General features: G+C 40.9%; 2 protein-coding genes across 6 annotated transcripts in view; both read left to right on the forward strand.

Annotated features, from left to right (window-relative positions):
- Csde1 (cold shock domain containing E1) overlaps nucleotides 1–9323 on the forward strand; it is a 41707-nt gene extending 32384 nt beyond the window's left edge. For all 4 annotated transcript variants that reach the window (XM_076574739.1, XM_076574736.1, XM_076574737.1 and 1 more), the window contains 8 exons: nucleotides 970–1077; nucleotides 1663–1838; nucleotides 2394–2506; nucleotides 3952–4071; nucleotides 5790–5968; nucleotides 6485–6648; nucleotides 7481–7613; nucleotides 8045–9323. In XM_076574739.1, the coding sequence (XP_076430854.1) occupies nucleotides 970–1077; nucleotides 1663–1838; nucleotides 2394–2506; nucleotides 3952–4071; nucleotides 5790–5968; nucleotides 6485–6648; nucleotides 7481–7613; nucleotides 8045–8092 (1041 nt within the window). In that variant the 3' untranslated portion in view covers nucleotides 8093–9323. The remainder of the gene's footprint in view (nucleotides 1–969; nucleotides 1078–1662; nucleotides 1839–2393; nucleotides 2507–3951; nucleotides 4072–5789; nucleotides 5969–6484; nucleotides 6649–7480; nucleotides 7614–8044) is intronic.
- Nucleotides 9324–9441: 118 nt separating this feature from the next.
- Nucleotides 9442–21046, forward strand: Nras (NRAS proto-oncogene, GTPase). Of its 2 annotated transcripts, XM_006980787.4 has the most exons (7): nucleotides 9456–9582; nucleotides 10042–10169; nucleotides 11676–11854; nucleotides 15577–15736; nucleotides 16664–16787; nucleotides 17472–17513; nucleotides 17588–21046. In XM_006980787.4, the coding sequence occupies exons 2-5, from the start codon at nucleotides 10059–10061 to the stop codon at nucleotides 16781–16783; spliced, it is 570 nt and encodes a 189-aa protein (XP_006980849.1). In that variant the 5' UTR covers nucleotides 9456–9582; nucleotides 10042–10058; the 3' UTR covers nucleotides 16784–16787; nucleotides 17472–17513; nucleotides 17588–21046. The 2 variants fall into 2 exon arrangements, with proteins under 2 accessions (XP_006980850.1, XP_006980849.1); XM_006980788.4 differs by lacking the exon at nucleotides 17472–17513 and having other exon boundaries at nucleotides 9442–9582.
- Nucleotides 21047–24248: the final 3202 nt, after the last annotated feature.

Genomic DNA, 24248 nt, shown 5'->3' on the forward strand with positions numbered 1-24248 from the left:
AGAAGAGCATTGATGATTGCTGAGTTCAGTGATGAACTTGGACTTTGTTGTATACTTAAAGATTGTCAGTTGGTGAATGGCATCAGGCATGTACTTAAGGAACATAATGCTATTGGTGTAACACTAAATGGGGTAGTCAGTTATAAGGTACATGAGAGTTACTAGAAAACAAATCATTTTAAAATAACTACCATTTGGGGCCATTGTACTGGTTTGGTACTGCGGTTTATTTAACCTTAAGACTTTGAGGTAACTGGGGAGATAATTTGGCTAATATAAATTGCCTGTCTGGTAAATTGCTCATGTTTAATAAATTAATGTATAAATAATCATAATGTGAATTGCAGAAGAACACAAGTGAACTGGCTTTGATTATGTAATAGCAGTGATGTGTGGAGTGTAGGGAAGAAGACATTAGTGATATGGACATTATTTCTATAGAAATGATGTTAAACTACAAAAATTGTGTACAGGTTGTATATAAAATACGTGTGTGTGTGTGAAAATTATTGTTATGGAAATACTAGTATGTCATCTATAAAGTGCTTTGATTTATGCTAGATTTTTAAACCAAGTTTTAATTCCTTTCACAATGATACTAATGGCCAAACACTGAATTGCTGTGAGACAATAAAGAGGATACATCAGCTGCTACTTAGAAATATTAGTGTCTTCTTTATGAGAAGGCTAAGCTTCTTGCTGCAAAAATTTTTTCTTGGCTGGAAATGGACATACCTGGCTTAATTTCTGATAAAACTGAAAAGGCTCAGTGATAGTAGATTGAGGCAGTTCTGAGTGAAGGCAGGCATATCTTTTATTCATGTGTTTTATCTTATATTAGAGAGTCCTGGAATAAATTGCTGTGGCTCTGCCTCTTTTTGTTATGGATTTCTTCTAAGTTCTGTAGTTAATTCTTTTTTATAATTTGTTAGTGTTCTTGATATATATTTGTATTTTATATTTTTTTAGGAGGCAGAAGATGGCATTATTGCCTATGATGACTGTGGGGTGAAACTGACTATTGCTTTTCAAGCCAAGGATGTGGAAGGATCTACTTCTCCTCAAATAGGAGATAAGGCAAGATAATTCTTATTTGAAGAAAAGTTCATGGTTATCTCAGTCATAAACCCTGATGGATGCTTTAAATTTTGTTAAGTTTGGTTGAAGTTTTTTTTTGCACGTGAAAGGTTAACTATGTAATTAAAATGGGGTCTTGTGAGCTTCTAAAACATACTGAATACTAGGTTTTTTAAGCATGAGCTGTTTTAGAGAGAGATGGATTACACCTGTAACTCTAGCACTCAGTTGGCAAGGTGCACAACCATTAGATACAATTAAACTTATCTACAAGAAAGCTTAAACTACTTACCGAAATAGAGCCCAGTATGAAAGTATGCCAAAGATTTATGTTACCTTTTTCAGGCAGCCTTCTTTAGAGAGATTAAGACTACAAAGAATACACATTGAGGGGTAAAACGTAATCCTTTTTGAACAATGAGTTGAGACATCAAGTGTTTTTCTGGAAATTATTCTAGTAAAGTAATTGCAAAAGAGATCTGGAGTAAAAAGTGTGGTGTGGGTGTGTTTCAGGTATGGTTTTTAGTTATAGAACTTGACGTGGAAGTGACAATGATACTAATGATCATCCTTATTTTTTTGTAGGTTGAATTTAGTATTAGTGACAAACAGAGGCCTGGACAGCAGATTGCAACTTGTGTGAGACTTTTAGGTCGTAATTCTAACTCTAAAAGGCTCTTGGGTTATGTGGCAACTCTGAAAGATAATTTTGGATTTATTGAAACAGCTAATCATGATAAGGAAATATTTTTCCATTATAGGTAAGGAATGCCATTTGGGCAGCACACTATTTATATTCTTTTGCATCGGAGTTTCAGAAAATTTAATCAGTTGATACTTTTTGATAATTATAGTTTTTGAGACCCAGTTTTGCTATTTGTAATTATGGCAATATGTATACAGAAGTTAGACATCTGCCAAAAACATGGGATGCACTTACCTGCCTTTTCATGTTTCTTCCTCAATAAAAGAATGCTGTTTTGTTGTAAATATTGGCACCATAGTGATGTTGATTTGGTATACACAGTTATAGCATATAGTGTAAAGTGTTTTGATTCAGGTTCTGTCATTTAAATAAGTTACTTCCATTAATTGAATTAACTTCTTTCTTTTCATCTTGGAGCTAGAGATACAAGGTACCTCATTTATAGGTTTTAAAAAATCTGTTTAAGGATTTAATGAGTCATTACCTTAAAACAGTGTCCAGTGTACACAGAGTTGTCATGAATGTTAGGAAGAGTTAAAGGCTACTTATTCCTATTACTGTTAGTAGTAATGGCTTCCTTTAATGTCACTTTATTTTCCTTTCCCTTCAGTGAGTTCTCTGGTGATGTTGATAGCCTGGAACTGGGAGATATGGTTGAATACAGCTTGTCCAAAGGCAAAGGCAATAAAGTCAGTGCTGAGAAAGTAAACAAAACTCACTCAGGTAATGAATTGTGACTCCTAGTCATCTTGTGCTTTGATTGGAAGATAGTAGATAGGGTGGAAGAGGAGGATAAGGTTCTATAACATTCACTCTCAGGTGCCCCGATCAGCAGTACACCTTGGCTGTTTGTCAGAGATCCATTTCTTACTCCTACCTTGGGTTTCTGAAATTCTGGATATGACAATTTGTTTTAGCAAGTCTTCCTGATTTGGGTAACAATTAAGAGGTAGCATTTTGAATTTGGGCGCTGTGAGAGTTTAAAACAGGGTCTCACTCTGTAACCTTGGCTGCACTGGAACTGCCTGTGTTGATCAGGCTGGCTCAAACTCAGAGAACCTCTGGCTTTACCTCCTTAGTGTATGTGCCACCATGCCTGCCTCACATCTGATTTTGGAGTGGGATGGGGAATTACGCATTTCTAATAATTTTTAGGAATTGTATTCAGTGTTTGTTTTTTTTAAAGCACCCTTGTGCTTTTTTTTTTTTTTTTTAATCCCAGAAATAGATTATATAAATATATCTATATAGATACATTTTAATGCTGTTAGGGAAGTAGGCATACTCCTGATAGACTACTTTGGAGAACCATAGGTCTAAATGTAAACAATGAAGGCAATCTTAGTTGTTTAGAGTCTCTGGTTTTGGGTGAGTGGGCTTCTGTTTTGGAGGTGGAGCCCAGGATCTAGCACTTAATAAGTGCATCTCTGGCATCTGTTTTTATACAGCCTGCAACTCTGTTTTGGCTTCTTCGTCTAAATTCCCCAAATAGTACTCTACCTTGAAACTTAGAGATAGGGTAGCTAAGACCACCAATTTTGATTCCACAGGTACCTAAGTACACAATGTGTTTGATGCACTAGAGATACAGTTGTGAGGAAACCAGACGGGTCCTAGTCTTTTATGTTTATTTTTTGTGGGGTAGAAAAAAATAGAAATGATAAGAACAAAAATATTTGTTGGCTATTTATGGTTAAGTAATTATTAAAGAAACAGAACTGGCTTCAGATTCCCTGTCTTAATTTTAGAATATCAGGCAGCCAGCTAGTTGAGGGTGGCTCACATCTATAATCTCAACAACCGGGTGAGTTCTAAGTCAGCCTGAACTACATAGTAAGATCATTGTGTGCGCGCGCTCTGTCAGGGGAAGGAGGAAAATGGGATGGAGAGATGATTCACTGGTTGAAAACTGTATGCATAATAATGTATGTTCCTTCAGAGGACCTAAATTCTAGGCCCTACCTCAGGTAGCTCACAGTTCTCTATAAACCAGCTCCAGAAGATCTGATACCCTTATTGCATCAGGTACTACAGTCATTGCAGAGTAATAAAAATTAAAATCCCTAACAAAAAGCATTCACCTTGTATGTACATTGGGCTTATATTTTTCACTATCCATCAGAGTTTAAAATTGCTGAGTGAAAATTATATGTGCATTTGTTTTGTAGTGAATGGCATTACTGAGGAAGCTAATCCTACCATCTACTCTGGTAAAGTCATTCGTCCTCTGAGAGGTGTTGATCCAACACAGATTGAGTACCAAGGAATGATTGAGATTGTGGAGGAGGGTAAGCACATCCCTGACACACAGTGAAATCTGCCATACCTTCTGATGAGCACTTAACAAGGTTTTAATATATGATGGGGTTCATTGCATTTGTTTTCAGATTTTTTTTGGAAGCTGAGTTTAAAAGAACTCCTTTCTTCCCGTGCTGAATTTTATTTTTATACTCCTTGAAAATAAGGTCAACCTGGACCTTATTGTGAACAAATGACTGCTGGACCTTATTGTGAACAAATGACTGCTACGCTGAATGTTTAATGGTGAATGATGATAATCAGTTGTTTTTAATTTATTAGTCATTATGTTAGTAACTAGTTTATGAGCTTCCTGAAGTACTGTTCCTTAACAACCAGGGATCCTCCAGGTGTTGGCTCTCTCTCCATTTTTTCCTTTTTTTTTTTTTTTTTCTTTCTTTTTTTGGTTTTTGAGGCAGTGTTTCTCTGTGTAGCTTTGCACCTTTCCTGGATCTCTCGCTGTAGACCAGGCTGGCCTCGAACTCAGAGATCTGTCTGCCTCTGCCTCCCGAATGCTGGGATTAAAGGCGGCGGCCGCCGCCGCCGCCGCCGCCGCCGCCGCCGCCACCACCCCCTGGCCATTTTTTACTTCTATAATATTCTCTCCCACTTCAAGCATTCAGTTTTGGTACTTATTTTTTTTCCCCAATAGCCACCACACAGAAAGTCTGACTTTATTTGAAAAGTGTGCATCAAATAATTGTAATAGGTAAGGAATGCTGAATAATTAGGATAACAGGGTTAAGTTGAAACATTTCACTCAAATGATGATGTCTCAAATAGAAGAAATCTTTGTATCATCTGTAAGTCAGAAAGAATATAAAATAGAGAATAGTTCATTTGTAGAAAAAAAAAGGACCTTGATAGCCAGTGCTTTATCACATGAGGTTCTTAGAATTTTTGTTTTACATGAAATACCACTGTTGCATTTCCCCTCCCTCATCATAACCCTCCAAATAGGAATTGACTTTGTGATCCAAGTAATGCTCTGCCTGACAGATCGATATGTGGACTACTAACTTTATCAGTTGTCTTGGGGTAGAGGGGGCATTTGAGACAGGTTTCTCTGCCTGACAGTCCTAGCTGTCCTGGAACTCCCTTTGTAGACCAGGCTGGCCTTGAACTCTCAGAGATCTGCATGCCTCTGCCTCCCAGGTGCCAGGATTAAAGGCATGTGCCACCACCACCCAGCTTTTTTAATGTGGTACTTTGAAATTAAATATTCAGTTTCTTCAACTTTAAAAAGACATCTTTAGCCTTGGGAGAGTCTATGAAAATTGTGAATCATAGAAATGCTGAGTCAATAAGCAGGTCTGTTATTTTCTATCTCTTGCATTGGTCTCTAGGTCACTTTTTATTGTTACAGTGCAGGACGGGGTAGAGGGGTTGGAGCAGATGAGAAGAGAACCTCTAAGAGAACAGAGCATGGATCATAGTAATTCTGAATGTCAGATTTTTGCATTGGTTCACCTGTCTTGTTACTTTGCTACGTGGTCTGTATTTTTGCTCTGGCTCATAATGCATTTTACAAGTTAGTCACTTGAGCTATTAAGGTTTGTTTTTGTTTTGTCATCTGCTTCCATGTTAATCTTTAACATTTAAGATTCCTGTTAAGTTTTAACTCAAAACGTTTTATGTTTAAAATAATTATAAGGTAACAATGCATTTTTAGTGTGTATATTTAGACTTTGTGCCACTTTGTTTACAGGGGATATGAAAGGTGAAGTGTATCCATTTGGCATAGTTGGGATGGCCAACAAAGGGGATTGCCTACAGAAAGGGGAGAGTGTCAAGTTCCAGTTGTGTGTCCTTGGCCAAAATGCACAAACTATGGCCTACAACATCACACCCCTTCGTAGGGCCACTGTGGAATGTGTGAAAGATCAGGTAATTAAGTACTATGTCTCTGGATCTGCATCTGTCCTATGATATGTTGATAAGGAAGTGTCATCAGCCAATATCTATGTAATTTCGGCCCACTATGTAGCTTTGGCTGGCCTGGAACTCAGATCTACCTACCTCACCCTCTTCGGTATTGAGATTTGAAACTGCCATGCCTGACTCATGAAGTTTCTATTTAGACTTTATTGCTTTGGAGGACAACAAGGGGCTGGGGGAGTGACAACATTAGCAAGGAGAAAATAAGAGTTATTATTAGTAATTACTGTCACTCAGTGGAGACTTAGTCATGCTTATAAGAAGATGAATGGCAGTCATTTCCAGGTGTTCCTTTCCTCATGAATTCTATCATACACCCAGCTGAATTTGGTCCATCAGTATTAATGGCATGTTCTATAAGTCCTTTCTACTTCAAGTTAACATTCTCCTTCAAAATGAAGTGTGCTTTTCCTTTCTGTAGTGTGTCTTCTCCATGTCAATTTTGTGTTTGTTTTCTTTTTCTAGTTTGGCTTTATTAACTATGAAGTAGGAGATAGCAAGAAACTCTTTTTCCATGTGAAAGAAGTTCAGGATGGCATTGAGCTGCAGGCAGGAGATGAGGTGGAGTTCTCAGTGATTCTCAATCAGCGCACTGGGAAATGCAGTGCCTGTAACGTTTGGCGAGTCTGGTGAGTTTCTGTGGATTGATTGTGGTTGGGTTAGTGACTGTCCTGAGCTCATTCCCGTAGTTTGTGTGAGCTGTGCTTTGCCAGCCTTCTTTCCTTTCTACTCTGTTTGGGTTTATTAGGTACCACTTTCCACTTCTACCTCCATCTAGTTTTGTCTTTTACTCTTGGTTTGAGAAAGATCTCAACTTTATACTCATGACTGGCCTTGAGCTTGCTGACGTGTGGCATCTGCCATATCTTTTTCTATCTCTATAGTATTCATTGTCTGACCATGAATCTCATAAACCTGACCTGAGACACACTTGGGTACTGTGATGTGTTAGCACTGAATGTGCTGGTCTTCCATATTAAAAGGTTATATAATTCTTGTTCTTAAGAAATTCAGCTTATTAGCTTTTTTTTTTTTCTGTCAAGTCATTTCTAGGCCTTGTGCTGCTTAAATGTCTAATTTTTATACCTTAGTCATCATGACTCATGCTAATAGGATTTTTAGTCTCATCATTGTTCCCTTTAAAGTTAGGAGCCTAGAACTGTGTCTTCATATTAGACTTAAGGTTTTCTAAATGTTACTGTGTTTTATGTTATCTGTGGAATTAGTCTGTCTGTAGATGTGTCTAGGGTCTCACTGAAACGATTCTTCATAGCACCTACCGATAGGTTGCAACTGAGCTGGGAAAAGTATATATAACCAAACTTGTTTGTCTTGTCTTACTAGCTGTCTAAGTTGAGCCAAGAGTCCCCCTTATTAAAAGCGAGTCATTTGGGTAGGAAACTTACCCACTGATGCCTTATTCCAGCAGTCGTTAGTTTTTTCTCACTTTCACATTTACAGTGAAGGCCCCAAAGCTGTTGCAGCTCCTCGACCTGATCGATTGGTCAATCGCTTGAAGAATATCACCCTGGATGATGCCAGTGCTCCTCGTCTAATGGTTCTTCGTCAGCCAAGGGGACCAGATAACTCAATGGTATGATTCCATTGGGAATTTGAGGACGGTCACCTGATAATCTTACTTCAACTTAAAGAACTTAGTGAAGCAAGGATTGCTTATCATTAGTTAGGGTTCCCTAACACATTGAAACACATTGATTCACTCCCTAATTGATGCTTTTCTGTAAGAAGCTCTTTTTCTTTCCTTTTTGAGACAGGGTTATGCAGATCAGAGTGGCCTTGAACTCCCCACTCTGCCTCTGCTTTACCTGTGGTAGGACTACAGGTGTGTGTCACCACACCAAGAAGCATGTTCTTGCTTTCAGGCCTACTCCATAATAAGTTTCTTACTCTTAGGAGAGAATTTGTAGTGGATATGATAATTTAAAGTAATATTTTCATAGTTTGTTAGAATTACGTATTGTGATTGTTATACACTCAAATCATTAACTCTTTATTTCTTCACAGGGATTTGGTGCAGAAAGAAAGATCCGTCAAGCTGGTGTCATTGACTAACCACACCCACAAAGCACATCATTAATCCACTATGGTCAAGTTGGGGGGATTCTGGTGAAGGGTTCTGAATATCTTTCTCTTCATCCCTCCTAAAATCTGGAATACTTATTCTATTGAGCTATTACACCAGTTTTAACACCTTCCTCGTGTTATGTTTAAAAAAAATAAATAAATTTAAGAAACCATTTTAAAATTATGCACAGTTGCAGCCTGGGAAACTTAAGGTGGCGCCTTATAGTATCAATTTAGGAGCTTTATTTGGTGCATTTAACGCAACTGGTAATTGCAAATTCCACTTCGCCTGTGTAAATGAACAATACAGACTGTTACCTTGTTGGCCCTATGAAATTCTGCACTCTATTGGAGTATATACTCTACCTTCATTACTTAGCACTCAGCCGCATTCTTTTCCTTTTTTTTTCCTGTTCATTATGCTTTAATTCTGAGGACCATATGAAGGTAGAATATATTACCTTTAAAAACTTGCAAAATTTATATAGCAAACGATTTTAAGTTGACGGCCAAATGTTAAAATGTTATTTTCATATCATTTATAATCTTGTCACAATCCACTTAACGAGTTTGATTACATTTCAGTGAAAATTATCTTCCAGAGTAGGTTTTTTTTTTTTTCTTCCTGGGATGGGGGGTAAATAACTTTACTACAGTTAGTATGTATGGTGCAGAATTTCATGCAAATGAAGTGTGCCAGCAGTGTGATAATTTAAACTATTTAAACAAAAGACGAATGCACAAAATTGCTGCTGCTTAGATCACTGCAGCTTCTAGGACCCAGTTTCTTTTACTGATTTAAAAACAAAACAAAACAAAAAAAAAAAATAAAAAAGTTGTGCCTGAAATGAATCCTGTTTTTTTTATAAGTAGCCCCCTGGATCCAGTGTCCTGTTGAATACGGGCACTTGATCCTTGGTGTAGCTTCTGTTCCACTTTGTATCACGGGAATGGATTGGCCTGATTTCTCGGCCCTCATCTTGAATTGGCCCCAAACAGGGTCTCTGGCAAGTGGAGTGAAGGCTTTTGTCTAAAGATGACGAGAGTCAGCTCAGGGGTTGTGGGGGAGGGCGCTTTCATCTTCCCCGTTGTCATTTGAGTATTTGATCTCTGGGTAAAGAGGCCATTTATCTTTGTAAACACAAACATTTTTGCTTTCTCCGTTTTTCTGTTAATGGCGAAAGAATGGAAGCGAATAAAGTTTTACTGATTTTTGAGACACTAGCACCCAGCGCTTTCATTATTGAACCCGGGGTGGGAGGGGCGGGCCTGGGTGCGGCCAGCCGCAAGACTCTAGGTCGGAGGCCCACGTGGCCGGGGCGGGACTCTGGCGCCCTGGGCGCCTACTGATTACGTAGCGGGTGGGGCCGGAAGTGCCGCTCCCGGAGTGGGGGCTGTTCATGGCGGTTTCGGGGTCTCCGACAGTTTCGCAGGTTGAGGTTCAAGAACCTCCCGAAGCGGAGTCGGCGGAGCTTGAGGTAAGGCCTAAATAGCATCGGACTCCACAGCATGCGGACCCCTGGCGGGACAGGAAGACGCAGAGACTCGAGGAGCTGGAGACAAAGGCCTGGGTGTGGGGGACCTTCGCTGGCTGCGGCGGTCGGTGGGGTGATCTTCGGAGCCGGAAAGGGGAGTTTCGGGAAGTGGTCGTGCCTGGCGGACCCCAGAGCTTGGATTTGCAAGAGGAATAGGAAGGGGGCTCCCTTTCCCGTAGGTCGAGGGCGGGACTGAGTGTAATTGAAAAGTAGAAGCGGGTCTTAAATCCAAGAAGCTGACCTGCAAGTCGTTTTTGTTTGAATCACTTTGAGACCTTAGTGGAAGGCCACATGTATCAAATAGATACCTTTGAAACCGATTTTAGTAACTCATAAAAGTCCTTGAAGTACTTTCTTTAGGTTTGGCTTGCCAGTTTAATCGTGATTGCTGCTTTCCTACAGGTTCTTGCTGGTGTGAAATGACTGAGTACAAACTGGTGGTGGTTGGAGCAGGTGGTGTTGGGAAAAGTGCTTTGACAATCCAGTTAATCCAGAACCATTTTGTGGATGAATATGATCCCACCATAGAGGTGAGGCCCAATCCACCGCCTGGCCCTGGCTCTCACTTTTGGCTTTCTCTTACCTATATCCTCTCTCTGTTCTTTGAAAGAAAGGAGAGAAAGGAGGGTATTAGAGATACTGTATTCCAAAAACAATTAATTTTTACAGAGTTTGTAGAAAGAAGTTCATGCTTACTAAAATCTTCCTTTTCAGAGTCGATAGTTTTCATCAGTTTGTAAACTGTTGCGAATACAGTGCTGCGTTCATTCCATTTCTTCATATATTGCAGCTGTTAAATAGACAAGTAGGTCACGAGGAAAAAGACTGTAGAAGAAATAGAGAACTCAGAACTCTGCATAGTCTCCAGTTTTCATTATTGAGCTAGTCCAGACTGAGTTAGGCTAAAAACAGATTGAGATTTTGAGTCATTGTGCCTCCGAATTCCATTTATCTCTGCAATTTAGTTATGGAATATTGAGAAAAATCACCTAACTCTCCATGAGTCTCATTTTTCTTCATGGTGTTAAATTTTCATAACCTTACTAGACTTGGTCTAGGTGTGTGTAAAACCCAGGATTCAAGAGGCTGAGGAAGGAGATTCTAAATTCAAGGCTTGCATGAACTGCATATTTGAGACTATTTACAAAATACCAAAGAATTTTTTCATATGTAAACTTGTTCTTCTACCATAGGGGTGCTATGACAAATTTGCATATCTATAGAGGCTACTTTTTTTTGTTTTTGTTTTTTCAAGACAAGGTTTCTCTGTGTAGCTTTGCGCCTTTCCTGGAACTCACTATATAGCCCAGGCTGGCCTTGAACTCACAGAGATCTGCCTGCCTCTACCTCCTGAGTGCTGGGATTAAAGGCATGCACCACCACCGCCCGACCCTGAGGGTACATTTTAATGTATTCACAGAACCATATATAAACACAGAACAATACAAGCGCATTTCCAGTACCACAGATAAGGCCGTCGAAATGTGGGAATATTATATAATAAAAGTGAGATTATTGCCATAAAGCCATATCAGTTGTTTCTGGAGTTTGTTGTTTTTGCTAATGATTTGGGGTTTTTTTTGTTTGTTTGTTTGTTTTGTTCTTAACCTCATAGCCCAGGCTGGCTTTGGGTTTTGTTTTTGTTTTTGTTTTGTCTTGTTTTTGAGAATGGGTATCACTGTGCTACCCTGGTTGGCCTGACACTCACTTGCAGTGTAGACCAGGCTGGCCTTGAACTCACTGATATACTGATATCCATCCACGCTGCTATCCCCAGCATGCGCACGCACGTCTGTGTGTGTGTGTGTGTGTGTGTGTATGTGTGTGTGTGTGTGTGTGTGTGTGAGAGAGAGAGAGAGAGAGAGAGAGAGAGAGAGAGAGAGAATTGTTTATGCTACCTGTTAGTAGTTTGAGGGCAAGTCACATAGTCGAGCTTATTTATTCTTGGTAAATTACATTCCTCTGATTTTAAATAAAGATAGAGCCTATCCATGCCCCACCACCACCACCACCTCCTCACCCTTTCACATTCCCAGGATTCTTACCGAAAACAAGTGGTAATTGATGGTGAGACTTGTCTGTTGGACATACTGGACACAGCTGGACAAGAGGAGTACAGTGCCATGAGAGACCAATACATGAGGACAGGCGAAGGATTCCTCTGCGTATTTGCCATCAACAATAGCAAATCATTTGCAGATATTAACCTCTACAGGTACTGGGAATATTATTTTCTGAAACAAAAATTTTACATGTGTTCTGAATTGGGGAACATACAACTTTAAAATTTGTGATTATTTGTGGAGGTGGGGACAAGTGTACATGTGTGCCATGGGAGTCAGAGGACAGCTAATAAAAGTTCTCTCCTTAGGTCCTGGGGATCTGGACTCTGCAGTAGGTACCTTTGCTCACTGACTGAGCCGTCTCACTGGCACTTACATACTTTTTTCTTACAGGAAAAGTTACTGTTAGCTTGTGTGATAATGAGAATTTGGGGTTAAGGTCTGGAGCTGGAGCTCAGTGGTACAGCACTTGCTTAGCATGTGTGAGGCCCTAGTTTCAATCTCCAGTATTAAAAGGAAAGAAAAGGAGAATCTGGTTATCACTGAAAGTAAATGTTCCTATGTATAGTAAGTATACTGTTACTACACAACTCTTATATAAAAAAAAAAAAAAATGAAGCATGCATAACAGAAAAGATAATAGATAGCAACAAAACCATAGCACACAGAAGTGGCCTTTTCATACAGAGCTGTAAAGTTTCAAAGCTAGATGGGCCCTAAGAAATATTACGGCATTCATATTTATTCATTTTATATTTTTGAGACAGGATGTTATGTGTTTCCCAGGCTAGCCTCGAATTTACAATCTTCATGCCTCAGTCTCCAAAGTGCTAGCTTACAGGTGGTATGCCATCATGCTAAGCCAATATTTTTTACTTTATAGATTCACAGAGTTCAGAAGTGGTTTGTTGGATTTTCAGATTGTGATTTCTTTTTCTTTAGTAGCAGAGCTAGACCCCTAAAACACCAGGCTTCTCTCTTAGAGCAATATTCTATCTTCAGGTACTGTCAAGGTTGAAACTTGATTCTGTTACTAATTAGCTGAGTAAGTTTTAAGTAGAGATTTAAGTAAAAATTTAACTTTAGGACAAAAATCTTAGATAAAGTTTAACTTATTTAAACTTTATCTAAAAAAAATCTTTTAAATAAAGATTTAACTTTAGGACAAAACACTAAATCTGTGTGTCTCAGTTTCTGAATTTATTATGAGATAAGAATACCTCCTTTAGGACCTAAGAAAGGGCTCACGGGTTAAGAGCACTGACTACTCTTTCAGAGGACCCAGGTTCAATTACCAGTACCCACATGGGGCCCAAAACCATCTAACTCCAGTTCCAGGGCATCTGATACCCTGCCCTGGTCTCCCTGAGGACCAGATACACATGTGGTGCACTGACAGACATGTAGGAAAAACACTCATACACAGAAAATAATAATAAAAGAATACCTCCTTCATAAAGTTGCCAAGAGTAAACAGTAAACACTCAGGACAGTGCTTGGCCTGTAGTACATACTTTGCAAGTCTGCCTACACCCTTGAGTCCTGGCTTATTTCCATATTTCCTCAGTTTGGTGTTCTTTGGGGGGGGGGTAACAGTATCTTAAAACTAATACCTTTGGATCCCACAGGATGACTGTCGCTGACCGATCACTTATTTAAAGCATCTTTTAAGCATATATAGTAGGGTCAGCAAGATGGGTCAGTTGGTAAGGGCACTTGCCACCAAGCCTGATTGCTGAGTCCAATCCCAGGACCCCACATGATCAAAGGAAAGACCCATCTTCTGACCTCCATATTTGCACTGTAGCATGTGTGTAGTATAGCAAATAATGTTAATTTCAGAAATAGGCTTAAGAATAGGTGAAGAGGAAACTCAGTAAGCTTATTCTGTAATGGCATGATACCCCAGTGATCTTCATTGGGCACACTACAGACATGATAGCTGTCTAGTCAGTTTGTGTATGCTGAGAATAAATTACTTGCTTAGAAGAAGTACACTGACACTGAGAAGAAATTGTGTCTGATCCTCATAATGTGGGAACAGCAATGACAGACAGCGACATGCTCCAGGTGTTTAGGCTGGTTTACAAGTTAGCCTTAACGTAGGCAACTACCACTGGGCATGGTGGTACTTTGGAAGCCAAGGCAAGAGGATTGAGAGTTCAGGGGTACCCTGGTCTAGATGGGGAGTTCACTGCCAACCTGAGCTACAATAGTAAGATCCTGGTGAGTTTTGGGGGGGCAGGGGGGTATCTTTTTGTTTGAGGTTTTTTGTTTTGGGTTTTTGTTTGTTTTTTGAGACAGGGTTTCTCTGTGTAACAGACCTAGCTGTCCTGGAACTTTCTCATAGACCAGGCTGGCTCAGAGATCCACCTGCCTCTGCCTCCTCCTGCATGCTGGGATTGAAGGCGTGCACTGTCACTGCCCAGCTTGGTTTTGGTGTTTTGTTTTGTTTTGGGTTTGGAGGTGGGGTGGGGGTGGCAAATGGTTCTGACATTACACCAAAGCAGTTCTGTGAATAGCCAGTAGGATGCAGTTGGGGTATGTGACTGAAATGGAAGGGTAGAGTCTAGAACAGTGCTGTGCAGTGTGGTAGCCATGACCAGATAGGGTTATCTCACGTTCCCACAAAACTGAAGAATTAGTTCCTTGGCCACAGAGGCAACTGGTGAAGTGCTCAGTGGTGGCTACCGTGTTGACTGCCAGTTTTCTGTTAGCACAGAAGCTCTTTGTCAAGAGAATCCAAAACCATAACTTCCAGAACGTACCAGGTGCTCTGTCGTATGTGACATTGAAGAGAAAGCTAGCTTTGCCAGGGCTGGTGACACACACCTTTAATCCCAGCACTCGGGAGGCAGAGGTAGGTGGATCCCTGAGTCTGAGGCCAGCCTGGGCTACATAGAGAAACCCTATCCTTAAGGAAAAGAAAAACTTATCTTTGGTAGTTCTGGATCTGTGCACATGCCTGCATGCATACACATATACTAAGAGCAAATCTAGAATTTCCTTGATGTTACATATCTTGGGCTTCTAGCTATAATTTTGTTTGAGCAAAGTATTAGGGCCCCACCCAACTTAAAGAGTGACTCGATTATCTTCCATTACATAGTGTTGTAAAGGGATCTTCAAAAAGTTATTTAGGGGCCAGCATGATGGCTCAGTGGACAAAGGTCCCTGTTGCCAAGCCTGACAACCTGAGTTTGATTCCCCCTGACCCATATGATAGAAGAAGAAAACCAACTTCCCAGGGTTTTCCTCTGATCTCCACATGTATGCAATGGCATATGCATATACACAAATTAAGATATGTTAAAAATTTTTAAGTCATTTAGAATCTGTAAGTTCTACTTTTTATACTTCTAAACTTAATCTAAAGTACTATTTGTAGTTTCCAGTGAAATCCAGAGCCAAGCTTTTTGGAAAATCTAGGAGCCTAATGAGGGCATGTGTCAGGATAGAGCCAGCTGTATCCTAGGCGGTGGTGGCGCACGCCTTTAATCCCAGCACTCGGGAGGCAGAGGCAGACAGATCTCTGTGAGTTCGAGGCCAGCCTGGGCTACAGAGTGAGTTCCAGGAAAGACACAAAGCTACACAGAGAAACCCTGTCTCAAAAAACCAAAAAAATAAAAATTAAAAAAAAAAAGAAAACTCTTTGTAGGAAGTGAATTGGTCGACACAGCCTCATCGTGGCTACGACACCAAGTCTAAACCAACATCCTTAGCTTACGGGGCTGGAGTTGTATTATAAGTGTTCAGAATTTGTAAGCCAAATAATAAAAGCTAAAAGGACTTACCACCCTCTCTTCCCCTACCAGTTTATTCCTCCCAGAAAGCTTAGTATTCTTATGATCTACTACTATATTCTCTGTTTTAGGGAGCAGATTAAGCGAGTGAAAGACTCTGATGATGTGCCTATGGTGCTGGTAGGGAACAAATGTGACTTGCCCACAAGGACAGTTGACACAAAGCAAGCCCATGAGCTGGCCAAGAGTTACGGAATTCCATTCATTGAAACCTCAGCTAAGACCCGACAGGTATGCTAAGAGATTTGAGTAGTATGGGGGTTTGTTTAAGTCAGGGAGGTTTGGTTGGTCAAGTGTGGTAGAGGTGTAGGCCATGCTCTTTGTAATGCTTTTCTTTCTGATGGTTTTTGTTTGTTTTTTTTGTCAATCTTCTGTGTGTCTGCTACCTCCTCTCCCCCATAAACACTATTCTGTGGCATTTTTATTCCTGTGGTAACAGGCTCAACTCTTTCTAGTGAAGAACTTAAACATACTTGTAAGCATAAGTCCTTTTTCTATCCCTACTGAAGGGAGTCCTCACATTTGGTCGAGTCTGTTCTGTGCCCCACATTGCTCTTTTCTCCGTGCTGTTTTCTCTTTGTGTTGTTTGTTACAAACATGCCATTTCTTTATCAGCCTATCAGTGTGATCCCCTAGGAATGCTGGACTTAGTGTCTTCTTCCTAGTTGTCTTACTTTGGGTTTCTGTTGCTGTGAAGAGACACCATGACATGACAACTCTTACAAAGAAAAACATTTAATTGGGGCTTGCTTAAGTTTCAGAGGTTCAGTCCATTATATCATGATGGGACATGGCGACCTTGCAGGTAGATGTAGTGCTGGAGAAGGAGTTGAGAGTTCTACATCTTGATCCTCAGGCAACAGAAGGAGACTGCGTGCCACATTGGGCGTAGCTTGAGCATATGAGACCTCAAAGCCCATCTCCACAGTGACACACTTCCTCCAACAAAGCCACATCTCCTAATAGCGCCACTCCCTATGGGCCAAAGCATTCAAACAAATGAGTCTCTGGGGGCCATTCCTATTCAAACCACCACACTAAGGCACCCTAATTTACTGACTGTTGATTTAGTATTTGAACCCACACAAAGAAGTGTGAGAGCTTAAAATTTGACCTGTGGCAGTTGTTTGTTTTCTTTTATCCTTCTTCTTTTAATAGGGCGTGGAAGATGCCTTTTACACACTGGTAAGGGAGATACGCCAGTACCGAATGAAAAAGCTCCACAGCAATGATGATGGCACCCAAGGCTGTATGGGGCTGCCCTGTGTGGTGATGTAGTAAGGTGAGTGTGTGTTTTCTCATCGTAACTCTATCTCCTGTTTAGTATTGGGCTGTTCCCAATAGTGTGAGCACTACTGTCTTTTGCAATTTAAATGAGAGTTTCCATGTATTTGTAACTAGAAAATAACTTTCCTGGGTGCTGGAGACATGGCTCAGTGGCGAGGTATATTACTCGTCCAGGGGACCTGATTCATTTTCCAGCATCTATGTTAGGTCACTCACAGCCACAGTGCCCTTCCTCTGGTCTCCACAGGCACCAACATACATCACACACACACATACATACACACACATAAATATTTTAAAAAATAATTTTTTTTAATGGTCCCTTTTCAGCATTATTATTATTATTATTATTCTTTCAGCATTTATTCTACAGGCAGCTTCCTTTTTGTGGGGGAGGGGATTACTTTGGGGGAAGTTGGGGGGTTGTTGACAAGGTTTCTCTGTAGCTTTGGAGTCTGTCCTGGAACTTGCTCTGTAGACCAGGCTAGCCTCGAACTCAGAGATCCGCCTGTCTTTGCCTCCTGAGTGCTGGGATTACAGGTGTGCACCACCACTGCCCGGCTCAGTTTCCTATTTTTAGTATTAGGAATTTGATACCTATATGTACCATGTTTGTGGAAAGAACAAGAGTTTGAAGATTCACAATATAGAAAATCAATGGCACTGTATTCTTCTCTAGACTCTTTGAATGTTCTGTCACCAGAAAAGAGCCACTTTCAAGGTAGGACAAGTTTGAATGTCTTAATTCACACTTCGTTTCTTGCCTTTGTTTCTCATACATCCCATCTCTTTCAGCTGCACTGATGCCCTGGTTCTGACATCCCTGGAGGAGGTGTGTCCCTGCTGCTCTCTGCATCTCATCGGAGCTCCTGCTTCCTGCTTCCCTGACTCAGTGGATGAGCACAGCCATCTAACCTGAGACCTCTGAACAACTACCTCCTCACTGGGCTGTCTGACCAGAGAAACGCACCTGTTGCTCCCCAGTAGTTTCCTGACCTGGGCTCTCCTTAGAAACAAACACACCTCTGCCAACCGGCTCTGTCCTGAAAGCAATTTACACTCTGATAAAGAGAACCAGACATGCGCTTCTCTTGACAACAGTTTCTTAAGCTCTAAGGTAGCAACTGCTGGTGATTTTCCCCCTCCCCTAACTGTTGAACTTGGCCTTGTTAGTTTGGGGGGAAATATCAGATTACTGTTTTCCCACGGATATAACTAATGTTGCTGATAGGTTGATTTGTCTGTGATCAGCTGTATTCCATAAACTGGCATCTGCTCTGTGTTCATAAACGGAAACATGGACACTGACTTGAGTCCATCTAGTCTTCTCGGCTGCACGAAATTAAACCCAACTCTCACAACCAAGTGCCTTTTTCCTAAAAGTGGGCTGTAGGCTTCCTTGACAGTTTGTAAGTGGGAGAGATGTTTCAAGAACCATTATATAGGAAAGTGACTATGAGCCAATGAGCCATCTACCTTTGAGGGAAAGGTGTATGCACCTGATGGCAGATGCCATGTCTGTATGCATGAAGAGTTTCCCTGTTTGGGTTCTCCCAAGAGAAAGGTGATACTGAAACAATTATGAGTAATTTCACTTAATTGTTAATCTAATCTTTTTTTTTTTGTAGGTTACTACCTATAAATATTTGTAATTTCTCCTAGTTTACTGATACTTTAGTATTCAATGAACTTCCATTATAATCAAATTTGGGTATACCAGGAAACTCTCCATCTATAGTTAGTCAGATACCATAAAAATTAGTATGTTATTATTACTTTATAGCTATGATCAGTGATTCTTCCAACCTGAAATATAGTTTATTAGCAGAAAGATTATATCTTGGCTGCATCGTTATTCATGGCATATATATATAGAGAAAGAGAAAGAGAGAAAGTTGCCCTTGGCCCCCTTCTCACTGCCCCCTTCCCTCATCCTATAGCAGTTCAAGCAGCCCACAAGGGCTTGAATAATTATTTCAGTTGAATAAACCATGGTGCTAATGGACCAGGGTCATGGTTTCAAAACTTGAACAAGCCAGTTAGCATCACAGAGGAAAAAAATTCACCCATATTTGCTCCCTGCCCGTTACTTCTGCCTATAGATTTTTGCCTGATGCCTGCTGTTAGCGCTACAAGAATAAAAGTGTGGTCCTGTACCAGGACTGGATACACTTGGTGTGCAGTGGGGTAAACTTAGAAGTCTACATTTTCAGACCCTTATTTTTAGCACATGGAAACTAAAGCCAGAGTTCATACCTTCATCTCTCTCCCTGTCAGATAACTGTTCTTTATATAGCTTTTTTAAAGTATTTATTTAAAACATGTCAATAAGTTAATTTGCCAAATAACAAAAGCTGATGTGTTCGTTAAAGTCAAGAGTTATCTTTTGCTGTTTGAGATAAGAATGTAAATGCCATTAATGGTTGGTGTATAGGGGCTTGGTATTTCCATTTGCAGGTAATGCCCTGGTAATTCATTAGTGGGTTTTGTTTTTTGTGATAATGCTTAAACTCAGCCCAGTAATGCTAATGAAAAAGTAAAATTGGGTACCTTGTTGAAAAAAACAAAACTAATTCCCAAATGGCCACTTTCTCTTCTGTTCTACTAAGATCCTCTGGTTCTTTTGTTAGTGACAGGCCTGGCTGTACAGATCTGGCTGGCCTCAAACTCACAGCAGTCCTCTTGCATCAACCTCCCAAGTGCTGGGGTTACAGGCCTGTTCCACCACACCTGGCTGACCCTTTACTTTCTAGTAGGAATTTTCATGGTTTAGCAAATTCCCCATCACCTTGGAATTAATTCAGAAGAGGGAGAAACACACACTGTGCTCCTCAGTGCTAATGCTAGAACCATTCGTGTGCGGGTCTGCTTTCCTAAGTGCCCCCTTTTAGAGCATTGCTCAGTCGTCTTCCGGAAGCTGCTGAGGCCGTCACCTTGGCTTGTTCTGTTTTAATGTGTGTGTGACTGGTGATGTTTACCTAAAAAGTCTTAAACTTAGTGTCCAGTTAAGGAGAAAGTTACTCCTCTTGGCTTCTTTTGATCATATCCCTTGTATGTATATGTCTATAGTTGGTCTCCAATATGTTCTGAGCACAGAAGTATACAAATTGAGCCAATTCAGGCTTCAGATGCTCTTGGTAGCTTATGTCCCACAGGGTATGGATTTTTGCACAACAGTGACAGACTGAAAAGCTGAGTAAGTTGAGTTGGTGTGGTATCAAAAAGTGGGTTTAGAATGTGATTGCTAAAGATAGTTCTGGTTTACCTCAACTGCAAAGCCTCTCCCTGAGTTTAAGTGCCTGCCCGGCTGTCACAAATGACCGTATTCTTTTAAGGCAGTTAGTAATTTGAAGCTTTGTTCACACACTGGCGAGTGTGAAAATGAAGTATTCTAAGAGCTATGATACCTAGTCTGTGTAAACCGTTGACTGCTGTTCACTGCAGTGCTTAGAGTATGTGAGTTGGCAACGCAGTACTGTTGACTAGTGTCCCGGAAGAGTGCTGTGTGTGAAGTGGATGTTGGTTGGGTTTAGCCAACCATCTGTAGAATCAGCCTTTTAACTGCTGTGAACTTTTCCATGACTTGAATATGAAGACAGACAAAAACATTATAAGGAGAAACATTTGTTTTTCCCATTCCAGAGTGTGTGAGCTTAGTCTTCTTATCTTCGTGTTTAGTCATAAACTCTCAAGCTGGCAGCTACAACCAAGGGTCAGAAATGGTGCATTCTGCCTCATGTAATTATCTCTGCTAACTAGGAGAAGCAGAGTTAATGACGGAAAACATCTTGCCTGGGTGGTTTCTAAAAAAAAAAAAGAGCAAGAGATGATAATTCTTAAACATTAGTTTTATTTTTGCTATTTCTTTAAGCTGTCTGATGTGCCACAAATTTATTTTAAGGTGTTTGTTTTTTATAATTGTCTTAAGAGTGTTCTCATGAGATTAGTTGTCTGATTTTTCAAAATACAGCTGGGTTTTAAAAGTCTGAGTACTGCTCTAGGCAGGTATGTGAGCTCTGGAGAGAAGGGAGGTTGTGGAAGTTGTTGACTTTTGTAGATCCGTGCTGTCAAATAAAGGTCAGAACGTAACTGTGCACACCTGCTGTTCCAGCAAGAACTGTGGCCTCTGTGACCCTACGTAAAGGGCTGATGTTATAAGTTGACTGTTATATTGTAAATTAATCCATTCTAATTTTTAAAATCTTGATTATTTTCCTTGTTAAATAATTTTAAAAAATAAAAAACTGGAAGTTCTTTGCTTACCTGTATTTTCCCCACCAAGGTCCTTTATAGAAAATGTTTATTAATTTCAGATGTTGATGTGCGGTTTGGACAGTGTTGGGGGACTCAGGTTCATTTCATCTCAATACAGTAAGGGACCTCCTGAGTCCTCACTGAGGCTTCTCTTTCTGTGATTTTGTTACTCCAGGGCCCCATGTGTTAAAGGAAACATTCTTTCCTGAGTAGCATGATGGAAGTTTGACAGGGTCCCGCTCCACCCTGCTGGAACATGAATCTTCCCTTCACACCACACAGCCACACTGCATTACCTGCTCTGGAGCCCTTGTCTCTTGGTCTGGATCAGTAGCACTGTTTACCTCCAGGTTCAACATGAGAGAGCAGTGTAGCAGCACATTACTGTTTATTGTGTGAGCTGCCAAGCTCTTACTGTAGCCACTTTATAAAGGGAACCTTAACATGCCTGCATATGTGTATCTGTCCAGTACACATACAGAGTCAAGTTTTGTGTTGCTCCCTGCAATTGTATGCCGCATCCATGGGGAGACTTAGGTTCTAGCCTTCGTGGACAAATGGAGACCACTATATAAAATAAGTCAAGGTTTGCTTTGTCTGGGGGAGGGGCGTTACTCGAAACTATTTGGCGTACTCTCGTTCATGAATAAGAAGCAGACTACTGTTGGGCCAGGGTGAGGTGGCACACATTTCTAATCCTAGCCCTGGGGAGGTAGAGGCAGGAGACAACGAATGTGAGTGACCAACACTGCTAAGTAGGACCACTCAGGATAAGGATGTTTGAGACTGACTGAACCTCCACCTAAAGAAGCTAGGTTGCCAGCGTTCAGCTCTGCAGCTCTGGCCTGTGGGCTTCCCCTCTCAGAACAAGCAATACTCAAGGTCATCGAAAGGCCAATGTGGTTGCATGAGTTACTTGATACCCATAAATATATGAAAAGAGGCCAAGAGGCCCTGCATGATCATTTTGCAAAACTGCCTAAGAAGGCTTTGTAACGCTTTTAAAATAACCAGGCAGTAGCATGTGGTCCTTTACCTTACTAAATGAAAACCAAGTTGAAGAATATACCAAAATAGATAACAAGTGGGCTTTTCAGTGTCAAAATGAAATGGTTGGCGCCAGAGAGCTGAAGCTGGCCTACAGTACTGATGATTCTTGGAGACTTATTTCTATCACATGGATTACCTCACACAGCATCACTTTAACTCATTTGGGAATGGAACTGGTTACTTCTCAACCCCAGAGGCAGAATCCAGTCTTTGCTTAGCAAGTATAAATTCCAGTCGCCACCACTGTGTAGGAGCCTTTGGGGGTGAAATTGTTCCTGGCGGCTTCTAAAGATAGAGGCAGCTACATTCCTGACGGGGGCAGATGTGGTTGGAAGCTGGCAGCTGTCTGTTAGAGCTTTTAAAGATAGCCTGGGGTCTTGCCCAATTTAGAAAAAGCGTTCTTCCAGAATGGTTGCTGTAGATGTGACAAAATTAACAGTATTAGCATTTTCTGTAGGTGTTTGAGAGTATGGATTATGTATGATATTTAAGTCTGAAAGAAAAGCCTTACACATCATCCTAAACAGTTTGATATATATAAAATCAGTTCTCCACATTTACAGCACAGACCAAACATGCCTGAGCTGGATGTTTTTTAAGTCTATAGCCGATAGAATTTAAAGATATTTGAAAGATAGGTCAAGAGACCTTGTAAATGTATGCTTGTTTTGCCTGTAAAATTTGAGGACTTTGACATTTAACATTGAAGTTCAAAAATGAAACCCTAGCATGGCATATGAACCAAGTTAGCAAAGCCTGTGTTCCTCCCTGAGAAGAGCATCTGGGGCCTGCTGGGAAGCATGGCCCAGTCCTAACCGAGTGTTCCGCTTCCAGGAGAGCCCGGTGGGCTTTGCTTTAGCAGGGTTCTTTCAGTGCTTGTTTTGTGCCAAGGCTCTCCTGCTCGGGACATGTGGGAGTGAACCAGGTAATGCCCATATTCCACTGGGAACAAAGAGCCAAAACAAGTTTCTTCGTTTCAATTTGGAAACCACTTCCAAAGGGCCCAGCTTCCTTAGCCTCTGGTTGGAGCTCCTGTCTTCATGCAGTGCCCACAGTCCCCTCTGGGTTTTCTGACCATGATGCCCCAAATGTGGTCTAACCTCACTGCCATTGTTTTCCTTTTGGGCTTTTTGAGACAGCTGCTCTTCACCACACATCCTTTAGTCCACACAGTGATGAAGGTCTCAGACCATACATATCGGATGCTTCAGTGAGGCCCAGGTATTGGTGTGGTTTGTAGCCCCAAGGCTTGGTCCTCAGGGTAACTCATATTGAGAGATGGTGGAATTTCTAAGAGGTAAAACCTGAGAGGAGCTAACTGGGTTAGAAGGGCACCACCTCCAGCAGCAATTAATACCCAGCTCAAGGGAGTGAGTGAGGTGTTGAGAAACTGGACTTGCCACTGACAGAACGGGTTAGAAAGTGAGGTAGCCCTACCAGTTGGACCTCTTCCTTATGCAACCCTGCCATCATATGATGCAGCATAAGGCCCTTAGCAAACCGTCTGATCATGAACTTGTCAGACTCCCAAACAGAATATATGTTCATACCTGCAGAGGGTCAGCTGCTCCACCAGAGCCTCAGCTCACAAACGAGCCGTCGAACAATACAGTATCATTTTATTGTATGTATCTGTCCGAGGGCGTGTGAGTGTGTGTGTGTGATGGTCAGAGGACAATTAGGAGGAGGCTGTCTGCTCCTACCACGTCAGTGCCAGTGTCAGAACTCAGCTCGAACAGCTGGGCCATCCAGTTGGCTAAAAACTCTCTAAACAACACATTTGTGTGGGATGTGGTGGCAATCACCTTTAATCCCAGCGCTTTAGAGGCAAGAGGATCCAAAGTTCAAGGAGATAGAGAGGGGAGGGGGAGAAAAGAGAAAAGGGAAGAAAAAAGATGGTGATTTTATTATTTGGACTTCAGAGCAATGTTCTAAACAATCTGTAGTCCATAATATAGCTGACATATTTCATATCAACATTTTTACTGTGTCTGTAGGGTGTTTATATGTGTAGGGGTGCTGTGGTGTATGTATGTATATGTGTTTATGTGTGAGGCTTGCCCATAAGTGCCTTTACTCACCAAATCATCTTGTCAGCACCTCAAAAAAATAATAATAATACTGTTATTCTAAAAACTAATCAGAAATAGAA

This window comes from Peromyscus maniculatus, chromosome 6 (assembly GCF_049852395.1).
Source record: "Peromyscus maniculatus bairdii isolate BWxNUB_F1_BW_parent chromosome 6, HU_Pman_BW_mat_3.1, whole genome shotgun sequence".
Classification (NCBI taxonomy): domain Eukaryota; kingdom Metazoa; phylum Chordata; class Mammalia; order Rodentia; family Cricetidae; genus Peromyscus; species Peromyscus maniculatus.